Source organism: Canis lupus, chromosome 16 (assembly GCF_048164855.1).
Source record: "Canis lupus baileyi chromosome 16, mCanLup2.hap1, whole genome shotgun sequence".
Taxonomy (NCBI): domain Eukaryota; kingdom Metazoa; phylum Chordata; class Mammalia; order Carnivora; family Canidae; genus Canis; species Canis lupus.
The window spans coordinates 6,071,866-6,088,010 of NC_132853.1; the positions used below are offsets into that span (position 1 = coordinate 6,071,866).

Genomic DNA, 16,145 nt, shown 5'->3' on the forward strand with positions numbered 1-16,145 from the left:
CTGTGTTTGGCAGGTAGGTTAATGTGGGGGCGGAGGGTGAAAGGTGAAGATTGCTTCTATTTCATGGATAACCTGTCTGTTGCTGGTTTAGACTTTCACACCGTACCGGACGGCGTGGCGCCCCATAGTCACCGCCACCCACATTGGGTCCCACATCCGAGTAGGTGGAGTATTGAGTTGCTGCTGCTTGCCTCTTCCTTCCCCCCCTGCCTTGGAATGCCTTTCACTTCCTTCCCATTGACAGGCTGCTTTTGCAGCCTTCAGTGGTGGAAGTGAATTGTGTGAGCATTTATTTCCCCCTGTTGTTTTCTCCTTTCAAGTAGAACATACACCCTTGTTTCTAAGAGGATCCACCCATGTTGGCTGTCCCGTGGCTTTCAAGTTTTTAGCTGGCTGGGAGGGGCATCTCAACCATGGGCGGATCTCTTCTGTGAGTGCTTTAGCCTCGTTGTGGGTTTTACTTCTGTCTCCCAGTGTTAACACAGAAACTCCCAGTATCTTCGGTAGGTATAATCAACACATTGAGATTGGGTTAGATACCAGAAAGCATTACGGAAGCTTGAATTGATGATTGGTTCCCTCCAGTTGTTTACATGTCCTTACTAGGACTGTGCCATGGGAACCCAAAGATGCTGGGAAGTATGTTTGGGTCTGGGGCTGCCACTTGGATGAAGTTTGAAATAAATCCAACCTGAGATGTGTTGGACCACAAAGTACCGTTTGTTTTTTTTTTTTTCCCCAAACTGCTTTTTCATAGAAGTTCCAGAACCTTTTCTGCCAAGAATCCTTTCTGATCGCTGATATGTTTCAGGACCCCATCTCTTCTACTTATATACAAAGGTGTTCCTATTGACTTGGCCCTCATCGTTATTTCTTAGCATTCACGATGCCTGTAGGATCTCGTTTTGTTGTTTCCCTCCACAAATTCAGAACGTACCCTTCAGTAATTTCCTTTTTTTTTTTTAAAGGATTATATTTATTTATTCATGAGAGACAGAGAGAGGCAGAGACACAGGCAGAGGTAGAAACCGGTTCCATGCAGGGAGCCCGACATGGGACTCGATCCCAGGTCTCCAGGATCACACCCTGGGCTGAAGGCGGCACTAAACCACCAAGCCACCTGGGCTGCCCCCCTTCAGTAATTTCTGCTCAGTTTCCATGTCAGTTCCTCTTGTCTTTCCACCCAGGAATCCCACTCAATGATTCAGTTACTAAGAACATTAATTATAAATAATATAATATTGGTAATAGTTGATCTTAAGTCCCCTGAAGTAGACTGGGAAAAAATCCACCTGCCAGAGGTCAGTAATTTTGTTCTTTAAGACCTACCAAACTACTGTGAGGTGTATGCTGTTTCCTATTCTCGGACTTCTGGTTTCCTCCCAGTTTGGGGCATATCTTTGGGGAAAGGGGGATTATCTTAAAAAAGACTTGTTCTGAGCTCTGATTTGTGGGGTTTCTGACTTGTGGGAAGTCTGTGGAGGAGCCAGATCCCATAGAAATGGTTGTGATCTCGGGGGCTGATTTTTAATCTGCAGACCCGTTTAATGGAGCTGCACCGCCAGTGGGAGCTGCTTTTGGAGAAGATGCGAGAGAAGGGAGTCAAACTGCTGCAGGCCCAGAAGCTGGTGCAGTATTTGCGAGAGTGTGAGGATGTGATGGACTGGATCAACGACAAGGTATCTTTCCAGGGGGAAGGTTTGCGGAGTAAACCTTAGTGAGACTGAGGCCCAGCCTTGAGCCAGTGTGAGCTGCAGAAGGCACATAGTGGAATTGCTCTAGCTCCATCTGCTCTCCGGGGTGTGCTCTTCTATAATTCTGAAGCCCAGAGTCTTCACACCAAAATCCATGAGCTCAGCCTTTTAACAAGGAGGGGAGCTAAGATCAGATGACACAGGAAGCTGCATCCACTAAAGCTAATGAGGCACATCCCGATGGGTCTTGTTCATGCTGAGTTTCTGGGAGCTGTTGTTTTGTTGGTGACTCTGGCTCTGTAATGGTCCCCAAATAGGAAGCAATTGTGACTTCTGAGGAGCTGGGCCAAGACCTGGAGCATGTAGAGGTTTTACAGAAGAAATTTGAAGAGTTTCAAACAGATATGGCTGCCCATGAAGAAAGAGTTAATGAAGTTAATCAGTTTGCTGCCAAGCTCATTCAGGTACGTAGCAATGTGCTGTGTGATTCTTCCCAGATCATAGTATTAACTTTCTGGTGTTTTCAGAAGAAGATTTTGATTATATTACCTAATTTCTGAGTAAGCAAGGTTTGGTAAGCCTGTCTAAGAGTTTTGTTTAGATCTGAGTAAGGCAGCCATGCTGGTAACTCTTAAAGTAGAAACTGCTTGCTAACCTGTGGCCACAGGCAGGAAGGGCAGAGTTCATTTCATCTGCTTCCTCCACGCACTTTCGGGTGGGGCTTGGCGATGCTTTTATTGGGTTGCCACAGGCAGGTGTCAGGGGTTCCCAGAGGAGGGTGTGGTGCTGAGTGCTGCTTACAGTTGGCAGGCACCCACTGACGCCTGACTGCTCTCTTGGGTGTCTGGGGAACCTTGTAATGAATGGGCTCTCCACTGGCGGCTCCGAGCCATTAAGAGGGGCAAGTGCACTCTTTTCCCATTGCCTTCATGCTTGCTTCCATACTCTGCTTCTTTATCCTTAGCTTCCTCTGTAGGGATCAGAGGTTCCGGAGATGTCAAGCAGTAGGAACTAGCATTATTGCTATCAGAGAAATTTGATTTGGGGGAAATAAATCTTAAATTTATGGATCTGCTTCAGGGCTGGTACTTGTTCCCTTTCTGGCCAGTGATGAAAGAAGAGCCAACATTCCTCAGAAACGCCTCACCCTTCCACAGTGAGAGATGTGCTTTGCCCCCTCACCCTGCCCCAGAATCTTGGGGCATCCTGAGGTTGTGCTGAGAAAGCAGTCAGGCCAAGCCTAAGATCTCACAGATGGATCCCAGAACCCTCAAATGCTTCATTTATTACTTACATGTTATTTTTATTAAAACCAAAATGTGGCTGGTGGGGTAAGAGGCTTTTAAAGACCTAGCTCCAGTCTGAAGTCAGGAGCAAACTTCAAGATGAAGTATATAGGCAGGAATGGTTTGATAGGCTCATGAATGTTGGAAATAATGGATTTTCCAGTGCTTGGGACAGACATGGGTGCATTTGTGAGACTACCACACACTTGTAGCTGACGTGTTAGCACAAAGGTTTTTTGTTGTTGTTGTTGTTGTTTTTCTTTAAAGATTTTATTTATTTATTCATGAGAATACACAGAGAGGAGAGAGAGAGAGAGAGGCAGAGACAGAGGAAGAAGCAGGCTCCATGCTTGGAGTCTGACATGGGATTCGATCCTGGGTCTCCAGGATCAGGCCCTGGGCTATAGGCGGCGCTAAACCGCTGAGCCACTGGGGCTGCCCGCACAAAGGTTTTTGGTATTGATACCCATCACTGCTTTATGACCTCACCATATATTCCAAGGGATAGATCATGTGTCTCCTCTTTTTATTAAGAGGAAATGGAAGCCAGTTTTATTTGTTTTAGAGGAAGTGAGAGCAAGCGGGGAGAGAATCTTAAGCAGGTTCACTCTCATGAACCCCAGATCATGACCTGAGCCAAAATCAGGAGTCAGACACTTAACTAACTGAATCACCCAGGCACCCCAGAAGCTAGATTTGAACAAGCTTTGCTTCATTTCACACATAAAACCAGTATTTCTTCAGAAAGATAAAGGTTTACTGAAGTGGGGACTTGGAGGAGCCAGGGGCTCAGGATCCAGGTCAGTCTCCACTCTCCCTCATGTAGGAGCAGCACCCCGAGGAGGAGACCATCAAGACCAAGCAAGATGAAGTAAATGCGGCCTGGCAGCGGCTGAAGGGACTGGCCCTTCAGAGACAGGGGAAGCTCTTCGGAGCTGCTGAGGTTCAGCGCTTTAACAGGTACCAAGCCAAAGAGGGCTGCTAGATGTGGGCACATACCTGAGGGACCTGGTTGAGTATATGGCACATGCCAAGGAGGTACTGGAGCTGCCAGGGGCCTTGCCCGGTGCAGCCTCCCCAGCTCCAGACAGTTGTCATAAGTGGCTGCACTGTTGCCTCCCATTCCACAGGGATGTGGATGAAACCATCAGCTGGATTAAAGAAAAGGAGCAATTAATGGCCTCTGACGATTTTGGCCGAGACCTGGCAAGTGTTCAGGCTCTGCTGCGGAAGCACGAAGGCTTGGAGAGAGATCTTGCTGCTTTGGAGGACAAGGTGGGTTTTGAAAGCAGCCAGTGCCATAAGTAAGTTAGCAAGGGGCATGAGCACAGTCTGATGGAGTGCATTTCCAGGTCAAAGCCCTGTGTGCCGAGGCCGACCGCCTGCAGCAGTCCCACCCTCTGAGTGCTGCACAGATTCAAGTGAAGCGAGAGGAGCTGATTGCCAACTGGGAGCAGATCCGGACTTTGGCAGCTGAGAGACATGCCCGCCTCAATGACTCCTACAGGTGGGGAATAATCTCCTGGAGCTCAGCAACTGGTGGTGTTGCACCTCTCTTAGAGAAGAGGGAAGGCGGGCCTAGGGGTCACTTCTACATACTGAGAGCACTGCTGTACACCTGCCAGGTTCCTGTACTAAGAAAGAAAATGCAGGTGACTTTTTCTACCGATGTTATATTTGTTTGGAGATTGGTCAGTCTGTGTGTGTGTGTGTGTGTGTGTGTGTACATAGTATTTATGACTTCATGAATATTCCTCCATCCTGTATTGGTGCATTATGGCCAGTAGAAGTGGAAATCTCCTTAGCAATCAGAGCACAATGAATATACTATTAAAATTGAGTAAATCAAGGACTGGGAAATGAAAGAATGCTAATTACTAACTGGAGCTAGAACTGGGGAATGAACAGGAGGTTGGCGAGAAGGGACCAGATTGGAGAATTATGGTGATGGACACAACCTAGATTTTATTTTATTTTATTTTTTATTATTTTTTTTTTTACAACCTAGATTTTAAAGGATTGATTGCAGCCTTCTCTTGCTTTCCTTTACAATCAAACTGAAGAAGCCTCTGTGTCCCAGGATAGAATTGGCATGGTCTGAGGACAGAATTTGGAGCTTTAGGAAGGCATTTTTCATCCTGGGCTCTCCACTGGCAACATCTGATGACTTATCTTGGTTTTCCCCAGGCTTCAACGCTTCCTTGCTGACTTCCGTGACCTTACCAGCTGGGTAACTGAGATGAAAGCCCTTATCAATGCAGATGAGCTTGCCAATGATGTGGCCGGCGCCGAAGCCTTGCTGGACAGGCATCAAGAACACAAGGTAGCGTTTCCAACATCTTCCCGAAGGAAAGGCAATAACCTGTAACACATTTGGGGAGTACTCTTCCTTATGGCCAGAGTAGCTGAAACATTATTCACAGGTGGCTCTTATCACAGGATTGTTGTTGGCTTTGCCTTTGGAGACTGGTTCTGCCTGCTTCTCATAGGTGGTGAAGCTGGATAAGTGTCAGGAGACAGTGGTCCATACAAGTGAAGGGCCACGCCCTGGCAAGAGAGAAGCCCTGCTGTTCTGCGCATCAGTCATGTACTGTCTTAAATAATAACTTTGTTGAAATGCTGAATGTCATATTTATTGTAATTAAATTCCTTATTCTGGGTTTTTTTCCGTACCATGTCCCACAGAAAACTGGTTTTGTGAGCTTTTTCTTTTTTGGTATGTTTTTTATTGGAGTTCAATTTGCCAACATATAGTATAACACCGAGTGCTCATCCCAGCAAGTGCCCCCCCCAGTGCCCATTACCCAGTCACCCCATCCCCCCGCCTACCTCCCCTTCCACTACCCCTTGTTCGTTTCCCAGAATTAGGAGTCTCTCATGTTGTCACCCTCTCTGGTATTTCCCACTCATTTTCTCTCCTTTCCCCTTTAATCCCTTTCAAAGGTTTTTTTATGACTAAGTAATTTTGGAAAACACCATGAAGCAGGATTTTAGAAATCATTATTGCTGAAAGTCTTCTGAGAGGTTTTAATGTGGAAGTTGTGAAAAAGTCAATATAGAATGTCAAATACACTAGTAACAGAAACATAATTTTAAAAAACTACTTATAATTGTTTCAAAGTATAATGTGCTTGGGAATACATCTAAACAAAAGTTGAGTAATATATTTGTAAAAAAGGCGTTCTGGCTTTGTTGAAAGACTGAAGAAAGACTAAAGGGGAATGTCTTATCTTATACATGATCTTTTATAAAGGTGGAAAAATTCTCCCCAGGATCTTTACAATCAGTACAGTTCCACACAAAAACACATTAAGCCTATATAAGTTGCTGGGCATAAATTGTGTCTTTTTTCCCTGTAGGGTGAGATTGATGCTCACGAGGACAGCTTTAAATCTGCAGATGAGTCTGGACAGGCCCTGCTTGCTGCTGGGCATTATGCCTCAGATGAAGTGAGGGAGAAGGTAAGAGGGGAGCGGTTCTTCAACTGAAAGTCTCTGAAAGCTGGTATCCATCCTCAAGCGTCCAGGCTGTTTTCACTCTGGTGTGTGAACGGCTTACACAGAGCTTGTGCCGGGAAGATGGGGGGGAGGGGGCGGCTTCTGGAGAGACTGAAAAAGAACACCTGTGTGTAGTATGGTGATTAATCAGAGAAAAAAGTTTCCATTCATTTGGGACGTTTGTGACATTTCCTACTTAGGACTTCACAGGGAGTTGAGTCCTGCATTATAGGTGAAGCCAAGAGGAAATGGCTTTCAGATGATGTATAGAAGTGTGTACAGGTTCCACAGTATCTGAGTATGCAGATAACCTGAGTAATGTTAGAGAATGATGTTTTAGCATCATGTTGACTACTTTTCAAGGACGTACTTTATTGTCAACTGTGGAACCTAAAAAGTTATGTATTTTATGGAACATCCACTGAGTTGACGTTTCTCAGTCTCAGCTGAGACTCCTTAACTCCATTTTTGCTCCTCACCTTTTAGAAAGAGGTACTTTTTCGGGATCCCTGGGTGGTGCAGCGGTTTGGCGCCTGCCTTTGGCCCAGGGAGCGATCCTGGAGACCCGGGATCGAATCCCACGTCGGGCTCCCGGTGCATGGAGCCTGCTTCTCCCTCTGCCTGTGTCTCTGCCTGCCTCTCTCTCTCTCTCTCTCTCTCTCTCTGTGACTATCATAAATAAATTTTTAAAAAAGTAAAAAAAAAGACTTCTCTAAAAAAATAAAAATAAAAAAAAAAGAAAGAGGTACTTTTTCTTCTACCTAAAGTTTACTTAGCATTTTGACCTAACATCATTTGATAACGTGGCAGTAAATTAATTCCAGGTTAATTAGGGTTCCCTCTCCTACGTAGCATAAACATACCAGCTGCTCAGGATATTTGTGGTTTCCCATGAGTTGGCTGACACAAGTGACTGTAATTTGTCCCCTTTTGCAAACCAGAAAACAAGCCCAAAGATTAGTATGAGGATTAGAAATTCCAGGGCAGCCTTTCTGTTTGCCTGAGGGTGTCAGATCTGCCCTCCCTCCCCTCACGTCCTTCGTCTCCCCCCTCCTCCAAGCTGAGCATCCTGGCTGAGGAGAGGGCCGCCCTGCTGGAGCTGTGGGAGCTGCGCCGGCAGCAGTATGAGCAGTGCATGGACCTGCAGCTCTTCTACCGCGACACGGAGCAGGTGGACAACTGGATGAGCAAGCAGGAGGTATCGTTCACCCACCCACCGCATCTTCCTTGCTCTTTGATCTGCTGCTCAGGTGGCTTGCTTATTTCAGGCAGGAAATTATTAGCATTGCAGCTGTGCATCGGGTGAAGAGCCGGGGCAGCTCCTGGCAGTTCTGCCGGCCTTCCTCCTGCTGCTGGGGTTGCAAGACCCACAAGACAGACCCCCGGTTTAGAGATGAGTGTGTTGGTGTAGAATGACTTCTTACCAAAGAGGAGTTTTTGGAGTTTGGTTTGGTTTTGGGTCTGGAACTTAACACTTCATGCTATTGTTAGATTAGTTGTAAGTGAATCTAAAAGGACATGAGGCTCCTCCTTTCTTCTTGTCACACTTTGGCCAGCATAAGCTTTGCTTGCCGAAAGCCTTAAGAGATGAAAGGACTAGGGTGTCCCTCTGAGTGCTTTTGCTTTCTTTCTCAAGGCCTTCCTGCTGAATGAGGACTTGGGAGACTCTCTGGATAGCGTGGAGGCGCTCCTCAAGAAGCATGAGGACTTTGAGAAATCCCTCAGCGCCCAGGAGGAAAAAATTACAGTAAGACCCCTTCTTGTTGTACCTTTGGGTGATCCTTAGACTCAGCCCAGAGTCTATTCTTCTGAAGGGTTTCTGAGCAGATGTGACAGGATCTGCATAAGAGGCACTTCCGTGGGGGCTTCAGATCTCATGGTGGTGGGGGAGCATGGCCTGGTAGGAGGCCTGCCCCAGTTTACAGGATGAGATCTTTTCCTGACAACCTCTGTGACGATATTTACCTTTCACTAAAAGTAGTTAAAGAATTCAGGACACCTGGTTTGCTTAGTTAGTGGACCGTGTGACTCTTGATCTTGGGGTTGTAATTTCAAGCCCCACTTTGGATGTGGAGATTACTTAAAATCTTCAAAAAATAAAATTGAAAAGTTAAAGTAGTTGGAGCTCATGGAAGAGGTATTTTCCCCTTTGAAAAGAGTTCTTAGAGGCAGGAACTGGAAGGCTGCTAACCTGTTTTGACCCCTGTCTGATCATACCAGGTGTGTCATGAAATCATCTACAGTCTTGGAGGGAGCTAGCATGATAGTGTTGTATCTTACTAATAACGTCAAGCAAAGACTCAAAAATTAAGGGGAAAACTGTGTTATGGTTCCGAGTGTTTCGTGACCTGTTCAGTTACTTTGCTCTGGAGGCCAAGCTGTGCAGCCACATGCTTACCAAGGAGAAACCCTTAATCTTCCCTCTTTCCCTCGTAGGCACTGGATGAATTTGCAACCAAGCTGATTCAGAACAACCACTACGCCATGGAAGACGTGGCTACCCGCCGAGATGCGGTACGTTTCCAGGTTCTCCATGCTCCTGCCCTTCTGTCCCCAGCTCTCCCTTCTGGGATGCATGTTGCCATGTAGCCTCTTGATTCAGAAATCTCTGGGGAGTAGGAGCCAGAGATTCACGTGGCTTCTTGTCTTTCAGCTCCTGAGCCGCCGCAACGCTCTTCATGAAAGAGCCATGTGTCGTCGCGCCCAACTGGCAGACTCTTTCCACCTGCAGCAATTTTTCCGTGACTCTGATGAGCTCAAGAGCTGGGTCAATGAGAAGATGAAAACCGCCACAGATGAAGCTTATAAAGTAACGTTCCGCCAGCATTGCCATGTAGCGTTTGGCTAGGAAGCTAAAGGCAGTTCTCACAGATAAATTGTAGCTAAAGAAAGAAATAAGAAATTCCAAAATCATACTATTTAGTGTAGGCTGTTTTCCACCCACCCCTCCCCCCTGCCAATAAAGAGAAGTAAGAAGATAACACAGAGTAGTTGACATACTGAGGTTCGAGGTAGAACTCCCTTCTTCCTTTTATTGACAGGACCCATCCAACCTACAAGGAAAAGTACAGAAGCATCAGGCTTTTGAGGCTGAGCTCTCGGCCAACCAGAGCCGCATTGACGCCCTGGAGAAAGCAGGGCAAAAGCTGATTGATGTCAACCACTATGCCAAAGATGAGGTAGCAGCTCGTATGAACGAGGTCATCAGTTTGTGGAAGAAATTGCTTGAAGCCACTGAACTGAAGGGTAAGAGAAGGTATCTCTGGACTGTGAGAGAAATGCTAGGGGATTCCATGTCCCTTCCCAGTTAAGTGTAGGGACATACACCACCTAGGTAAGGTGGACCAGGAGACCTTGGGTGAGCAGGCTTATCTCCCATGTAGGAGTTACTTGCCTCACATTCTCAATACTTTTGCTAATATGGCAAATGTGGTAACTGGGGGAGCCTGAGTGAGAAGGGAGAGATTCAGTTAGCCAGCCATGACTGAACTGGGCCCCAACACTGAAAAAGCTCAGTTGAGAGCCGAGGGCATTCAGTAATTATTAGCTGTTCCTCTCCTGTGGGTTAGAATGCTTCTTGTAGAACTTTCAAGTCAGCATCTTGTGTTCTTTACTTTTGTGATAGAGGTGAAGCAGGACTACAATCCTGATTCATGGTCCTTCACTAAGATGCCATTGTTTAGTGAGTAATCTTGGCAGAAGGATAGTGTTAACAAATAGAAAATCAGACCTGCTCCTTTGACCCAGGGATAAAGCTTCGTGAGGCGAACCAGCAGCAGCAGTTCAACCGCAATGTTGAGGATATTGAGCTATGGCTGTATGAAGTGGAAGGTCACTTGGCTTCAGACGATTATGGCAAAGACCTTACCAATGTCCAGAACCTCCAGAAGAAGCATGCCCTGCTAGAGGCCGATGTGGCTGCTCACCAGGTAGAGTGTGGCTTGGGGGCTGTTGTCAGGCTTGTGGTATGGAAACAGAAGTGAAGAGTGGCAAGTAATCCCTCATTTTTGGAGGGATAAAGGGTGTTGATTTTCTTAGGTAGTCCTGTGTGTTCCCTATTCTTCTCCAATTAAACTCTTTCCTCAGAGCTTTCTGGAAGCTCAAAATGAGAGAAAGAGATGGCAAGAAAAAATATTCTTTGGGCTGGGAAAACAACTGTGTTACTTTTTATTTGTATATGATCAAACCACCCTTGAGGTAAGATCAGTCCAGAACCTTGATGCCAAGGCTGGTCCATGCTTTTCAAGACTCTCTTTTCCTGTTCCCAGGATCGAATCGATGGCATCACCATTCAGGCCCGCCAGTTCCAGGATGCTGGCCACTTTGATGCTGAAAACATCAAGAAGAAGCAGGAAGCCCTTGTGGCTCGCTATGAGGCTCTCAAAGAACCCATGATTGCCCGAAAGCAGAAGCTGGCTGATTCTCTACGCTTGCAGCAGCTCTTCCGTGATGTTGAGGATGAGGAGACGTGGATTAGGGAGAAAGAGCCCATCGCTGCGTCCACCAACAGAGGTTAGTCTATTTTCATCAGATAAGAATCACATCTGAGAATGGGCTCTACCCTTGACCATAAAAGAGGTGCATATCAGAACAAGCAAGGTCAAGTGTAACTTAAACTTGAACCCCAGTAGAATCTTAAGAATGACAGGACTGACTTCTCTCTTGATGGCTTGGATGACCAGGGAGCGGTTTCTGCTTTCAGGCAAAGATTTGATTGGAGTCCAAAATCTGCTGAAGAAACACCAAGCCCTACAAGCAGAAATTGCTGGGCATGAACCCCGCATCAAGGCGGTTACACAGAAGGGGAATGCCATGGTGGAGGAAGGTGAGCGGTTGTCATCGGGCAGTGGCTCTGTGCTATCACTCTTCCTGTGTCCTTTCTTTGGTAAAGTGTGTGGACTTAAGTCAGATTGGGCTGTGGGGTTGAGTGTTTTCCCTGTTCTCTTTTTTTTTTTTTTTACTTTATAACCTTGACTAACCCTGCTCTCTCGATCTGAGTGTCTTACCTGTGAGATGTGGGTAATAACACCTACTTCTAACATAGTTGTGAGAGCAAGTAGGACAGTGTGGAACAGCCTGGTGCATGTCCCAGTGACTGAGGACTGGGGATGGCACTGTTAAGCTTTTATTATGTCTTGATGGTTCAGTCCCTGGTACTGGTTGGAATTACCTGCTTTGTAGAGTCTGGGTAGAGATCATGGCTTGAGGAGACAAAAATTGAGCAAATCACTTAAAAGGCTGGGACAAGCTCCTGCTAAAACAGGATCGTGAAGGGGCCTGGCTTGTCACAGTGGTGTAGCACAGGTGCCGTGGACACACGGAAGACCTTTTTGTCTGGCGACAGGCAGCCCCCTTAAACATTGTCCTCCCTTCCCTCACCCGCCTTCTAGGCCATTTTGCCGCTGAGGATGTGAAGGCTAAGCTCAGCGAACTGAACCAGAAGTGGGAGTCCCTCAAGTCCAAGGCCTCCCAGCGGCGGCAGGACCTGGAAGACTCCTTGCAGGCCCAGCAGTACTTTGCTGACGCCAACGAGGCAGAGTCCTGGATGCGGGAGAAGGAGCCCATCGTGGGCAGCACTGACTACGGGAAGGACGAGGACTCCGCTGAGGTGAGCGAGTGTGGGGAGTCTGCCAGGGCTCTCACTGGAGCCCTGGGTGTGGGAGGTGCAGCCTCTGCACTGTAGGTTTGATGAAGGCGTTGTAGAACCTGGTGTTTGCTTCCTGCTGTGGAAATGCAGTCATGCCAGAAGGAGAGAGGATACTAGCTGTCACTGCCTTCCACTGTGAGCATTTTGCCATTCTTGTCCACCTGTTCTCTCCACATGCGTATGTGCGCCTGTGTATGTGATCACCTTTTCTTTTCCCCCCCTAGTAATTAGTGTTTTTGAGTGAAGCTCTTCTGTTTTAATCAATAAAGGTCAACGCATAGCTCCTGGACCTCTTAGCTTACCAGTCTTCACAGAAACTAGAGTACTTGAGTGTTGACATGCAGCTTCTAGGACTCTCCAAGAGATGGAGGAGGGGAGAACTGAAAAGCCTGGGCAGCGGTGGCAGTAGTTAATGCTGAACCCCTGCATGTGGCAGGGTGGAGGGAGCTTCCACACGGAGGGCAGTGTCCACCACACGCTTTTGTTTGCTGGTGATGTTTATTTCTGATGGGTGGTGGATTCACTGTGTGTGTGATACTGTGCTGTCTCCTTTTCTGTTTCCAGCAGAGGCACAGAGAGCAGGGAGAAAAGATACTATAATAAGTATTAGAGAGAGAGAGAGAGTGTGTGTGTGTGTGTGTGTGGAACGGGAGATGAGAAAATCAGCGTGTAACTAAACCACATCTTAGGAGGGTGGCAGGTCAGTGAGGTGTCATGGCTGGGGCGCCCTTGCTTCTTGTGCCATCGTCAGAGTGTGTGATTTTTGGTTTTAGGCTCTACTGAAGAAACATGAAGCTTTGATGTCAGATCTCAGCGCCTACGGCAGCAGCATCCAGGCCCTGCGGGACCAGGCTCAGTCCTGCCGGGTGAGCTGGGCTTTAGTTGAGCAGTTCCACAGCAGGGGCGGGGGAAGCTGCCAGGCTCAGGCACTTCTGGCAGGTGTGACGGCCATCGGCAATATTCTGGTGGCCTCGTTACAAAGTCTTGTGACGCCATGGGGATCCCTGGGTGGCTCAGTGGTTTAGTGCCTGCCTTTGGCCCAGGGAGTGATCCTGGAGTCCTGGGATTGAGTCCCACATGAGGCTCCCTGGATGGACCCTGCTCCTCCCTCTGTGTCTCTGCCTCTCTCTCTCTTTCTCTGTATCTCTCATGAATAAATAAATAAAATCTTTAAAAAAAGAAAACCAAAGTCTTGTAACACCAAGATGTATAAACCATTCAAAATGAGATTTTTTATAAAGACTGAACAGCTAAAGTTTGGGAATCAATTTTATTGGTTGCTTCAGAGATGGACTCTCATAAACGTGTGTTTGGTAAATTTGGTACAGCTGTTGAAATTGGGAGTCTGTCCTGTGTCAGGGGACACACCATGGACATCCTTTAACTGTGTTTGCCCTTCCTTGGGATTTTTAGCAACAAGTGGCCCCCATGGATGACGAGACTGGGAAGGAGCTGGTCTTGGCTCTCTACGACTATCAGGAGAAGAGCCCTCGAGAGGTTACCATGAAGAAAGGGGACATTCTCACTTTACTCAACAGCACCAACAAGGCAAGGCGTCTGAAGCAGTCACGTGTCTCTTTCCGTCAGCACTACCAGTTTTGTTCAGTTGTGTGCCTGTGGGCCATTGTGTCTGAAATGAGCCTGGGTTAGAATTTGAGAGGAGACTTGAGTTGCCCAGGCAGTCTCCCTCTTGATGTAGGTTCATTTTGTGGGTGATGGAGAAGGCAATCCGTCCGTCTTCCCGAACACCCAAAGGTGGTGTGGTGACACATACTCTAAAGGGTCACTTTTTTTCATGATTATACACCTGTAGGTGGAGTTCTTTCTCTCTAGAGCCAGAGTCTGCTTTTCTGGAACTTAAAGCTGTTGGTTCTTAATCTAGTTGAAGATAGCTGCGATGTCACCCCGTAGGCTCTGGAAGTTAAATGCTTCCTGGTTCATCAGCCACCTTTCCTTGAGGCTTTGAGATGAGGTGGATGGTATTCCACACGTTATCTGAGAGATTGCAAAAGATACTTGTTCAGGCTGGAGAGATGTTCACAGCCTTGTTAAAAACAGTTACTCCTATACTCTATACCTCACAGTTTACCCTGATCATTAGCATTTGAGAAAACCTGTGATTTGTATTTTCTGTTGTCTCTAAACCACCTTCCAGTTTATTTCTGGTTTACTCAACAGCATTGTCCCATGGAACTTGCTGTGATAGTGGACATTTTATGTGTGTGCTGGCTCTGCAGTAGCTGTTACCACAAGTAATTATTAAGCACTAGAAATGTGACTGGTTAACTGAATTTTTAAATTTAATTTTATTGTAACTTATTTAAATTTACATAGCCACATGAGGCATATGGCCACACTATAGTGCAGTTCTGGGGTGTCTGCTGAAGAGAGGGAATGCCCTTCATGTTGGGTGTCGTTATGGCATCCTTGTGACACGCTCTCTACTTGGCAGGTGACAGAGGACTGACACTTCAGTCCTTGAGCAAAGTGACCTTGACGCTGTCACGAGATTCTCCTAATAGGGCCAAAGCTCTCATGTATGTGTGCACACGCACAGGCCTCCTTGGTTTCTCTCTTTCTAGGGAACTCGTGTTTCAGTTGTCCCTTTGTCTTCTCAGGACTGGTGGAAGGTGGAAGTGAACGACCGTCAGGGTTTCGTGCCAGCCGCGTATGTGAAGAAGCTGGACCCTGCCCAGTCTGCTTCCCGAGAGAACCTTCTGGAGGAGCAGGGCAGCATTGCTGTGCGGCAGGAGCAGATTGACCACCAGTAAGGGCCATGCTGGTGACCACAAAGGTCGAGGTGTCTCTCGGGGCTTACTTCACATCCCACGTAGGCCAAGCTTTAGGCAGTGTCCAGAGGCTTCAGAGCGACTGTTCTGGTGCCCGTGTGAACTCAGAACACCCTCTTCCAGACACTTTCCCCAAGTCCTTTTTAACCCATGGTGTTTCATTTGGACCTAAAACTCTGGATTAATACCTTTATTTTCCTTATTTTGTTGTTCTACTAAAGTGAGTTTCTTTTCTTCAGCATTTTCTAGACATCACTCTCTGAACCATTGTCCTTCAGTTGGGGGAGATGCTCTGGGATTGATTTTTAGAGGTTCCACACCCCTACAGCTCTGCCCTTTTTAGAGGACTATTGGGAGAGTGGCTCTCTCCTGCTTTCTGCTCTGAGATGGAGGTTATTTTTTATGAAATGGCTTTGTCCTCTGTCCCCTACCTAGCTAAGCTCCTGTATTGACCTATGTCCCTCCTGTAGGATGTCTTGCTCTGCTAATAAGCTCAAAAGTTTTGGACACTTGAAAAAACACTCAAAAGATATGTTCTCATTAGACCTTAGTGTAATGGAACTTTTGTGACCCTGGCGATCCCTGAAAAGATCAGTTATTTGTCCACTTACAAATCTTTTGTGTTACTGCTGAGACAGGAGAGTGCTTTGTGCCTGGCTCGTAACTGGGGGAGCAAAGCAGGTGGCCCGGTATGTGGCTGGAAGGGCATACTAGCTCTCGGGGTAGGCCTTTCCTTCCCTGGCCTTGCTCTGCAAAGTTACCAGAGTCACCTGTACAAAGAAAATTGCTTGCCTTAAGCCTGGCACACTTTTCAGGAAAACAATAGTGAACTAACTACTCTAACTTACTTTCCTGGCTGTTTCTTTACTGATTTCCTTCATGGCCCGGCCTGCTTCTGAGAACTTTTCAAGGACTCCTCAGTTGCCCCCACTTGAAGCATCCATCCTCCTGTTGGCCTCGGAGCTGCACTCTTCTTCCTATGGATTAATCCCACTAATTTGTGCATGCTTTTGCTGTGCCCCCCCCCTGTGCAGGACGCGCATAACTAAGGAGGCCGGCAGTGTGTCTCTGCGTATGAAACAGGTGGAGGAACTGTGAGTAGGCGGGCGGCCTTGCCAAGTGCCCATGTCGGTTCTCCCTCTGCCACTTCTATTGAGAGCACTTGTTCATCCAGAAAGACGAGGTGGGGGAGGGGGCGGGGACTGTGCTGCTGTGCAGCTGGCTTCCCTCAC

General features: G+C 47.1%; 1 protein-coding gene across 11 annotated transcripts in view; it reads left to right on the plus strand.

Annotated features, from left to right (window-relative positions):
* The window catches only part of SPTAN1 (spectrin alpha, non-erythrocytic 1), a 61,881-nt gene that overhangs the window by 15,297 nt on the left and 30,439 nt on the right, over positions 1-16,145 (plus strand). For 7 of the 11 annotated variants that reach the window (XM_072778179.1, XM_072778177.1, XM_072778182.1 and 4 more), the window contains 20 exons: positions 1,539-1,679; positions 2,012-2,158; positions 3,807-3,940; positions 4,111-4,255; positions 4,333-4,487; positions 5,168-5,303; positions 6,340-6,441; positions 7,538-7,675; positions 8,114-8,224; positions 8,914-8,991; positions 9,131-9,286; positions 9,519-9,723; positions 10,225-10,406; positions 10,746-10,989; positions 11,180-11,302; positions 11,868-12,085; positions 12,898-12,990; positions 13,538-13,672; positions 14,743-14,891; positions 15,948-16,007. In XM_072778179.1, the coding sequence (XP_072634280.1) occupies positions 1,539-1,679; positions 2,012-2,158; positions 3,807-3,940; positions 4,111-4,255; positions 4,333-4,487; positions 5,168-5,303; positions 6,340-6,441; positions 7,538-7,675; positions 8,114-8,224; positions 8,914-8,991; positions 9,131-9,286; positions 9,519-9,723; positions 10,225-10,406; positions 10,746-10,989; positions 11,180-11,302; positions 11,868-12,085; positions 12,898-12,990; positions 13,538-13,672; positions 14,743-14,891; positions 15,948-16,007 (2,852 nt within the window). The remainder of the gene's footprint in view (positions 1-1,538; positions 1,680-2,011; positions 2,159-3,806; positions 3,941-4,110; positions 4,256-4,332; positions 4,488-5,167; positions 5,304-6,339; positions 6,442-7,537; positions 7,676-8,113; positions 8,225-8,913; positions 8,992-9,130; positions 9,287-9,518; positions 9,724-10,224; positions 10,407-10,745; positions 10,990-11,179; positions 11,303-11,867; positions 12,086-12,897; positions 12,991-13,537; positions 13,673-14,742; positions 14,892-15,947; positions 16,008-16,145) is intronic. The other 4 variants (XM_072778187.1, XM_072778181.1, XM_072778185.1 and 1 more) reach the window with 1 other exon arrangement.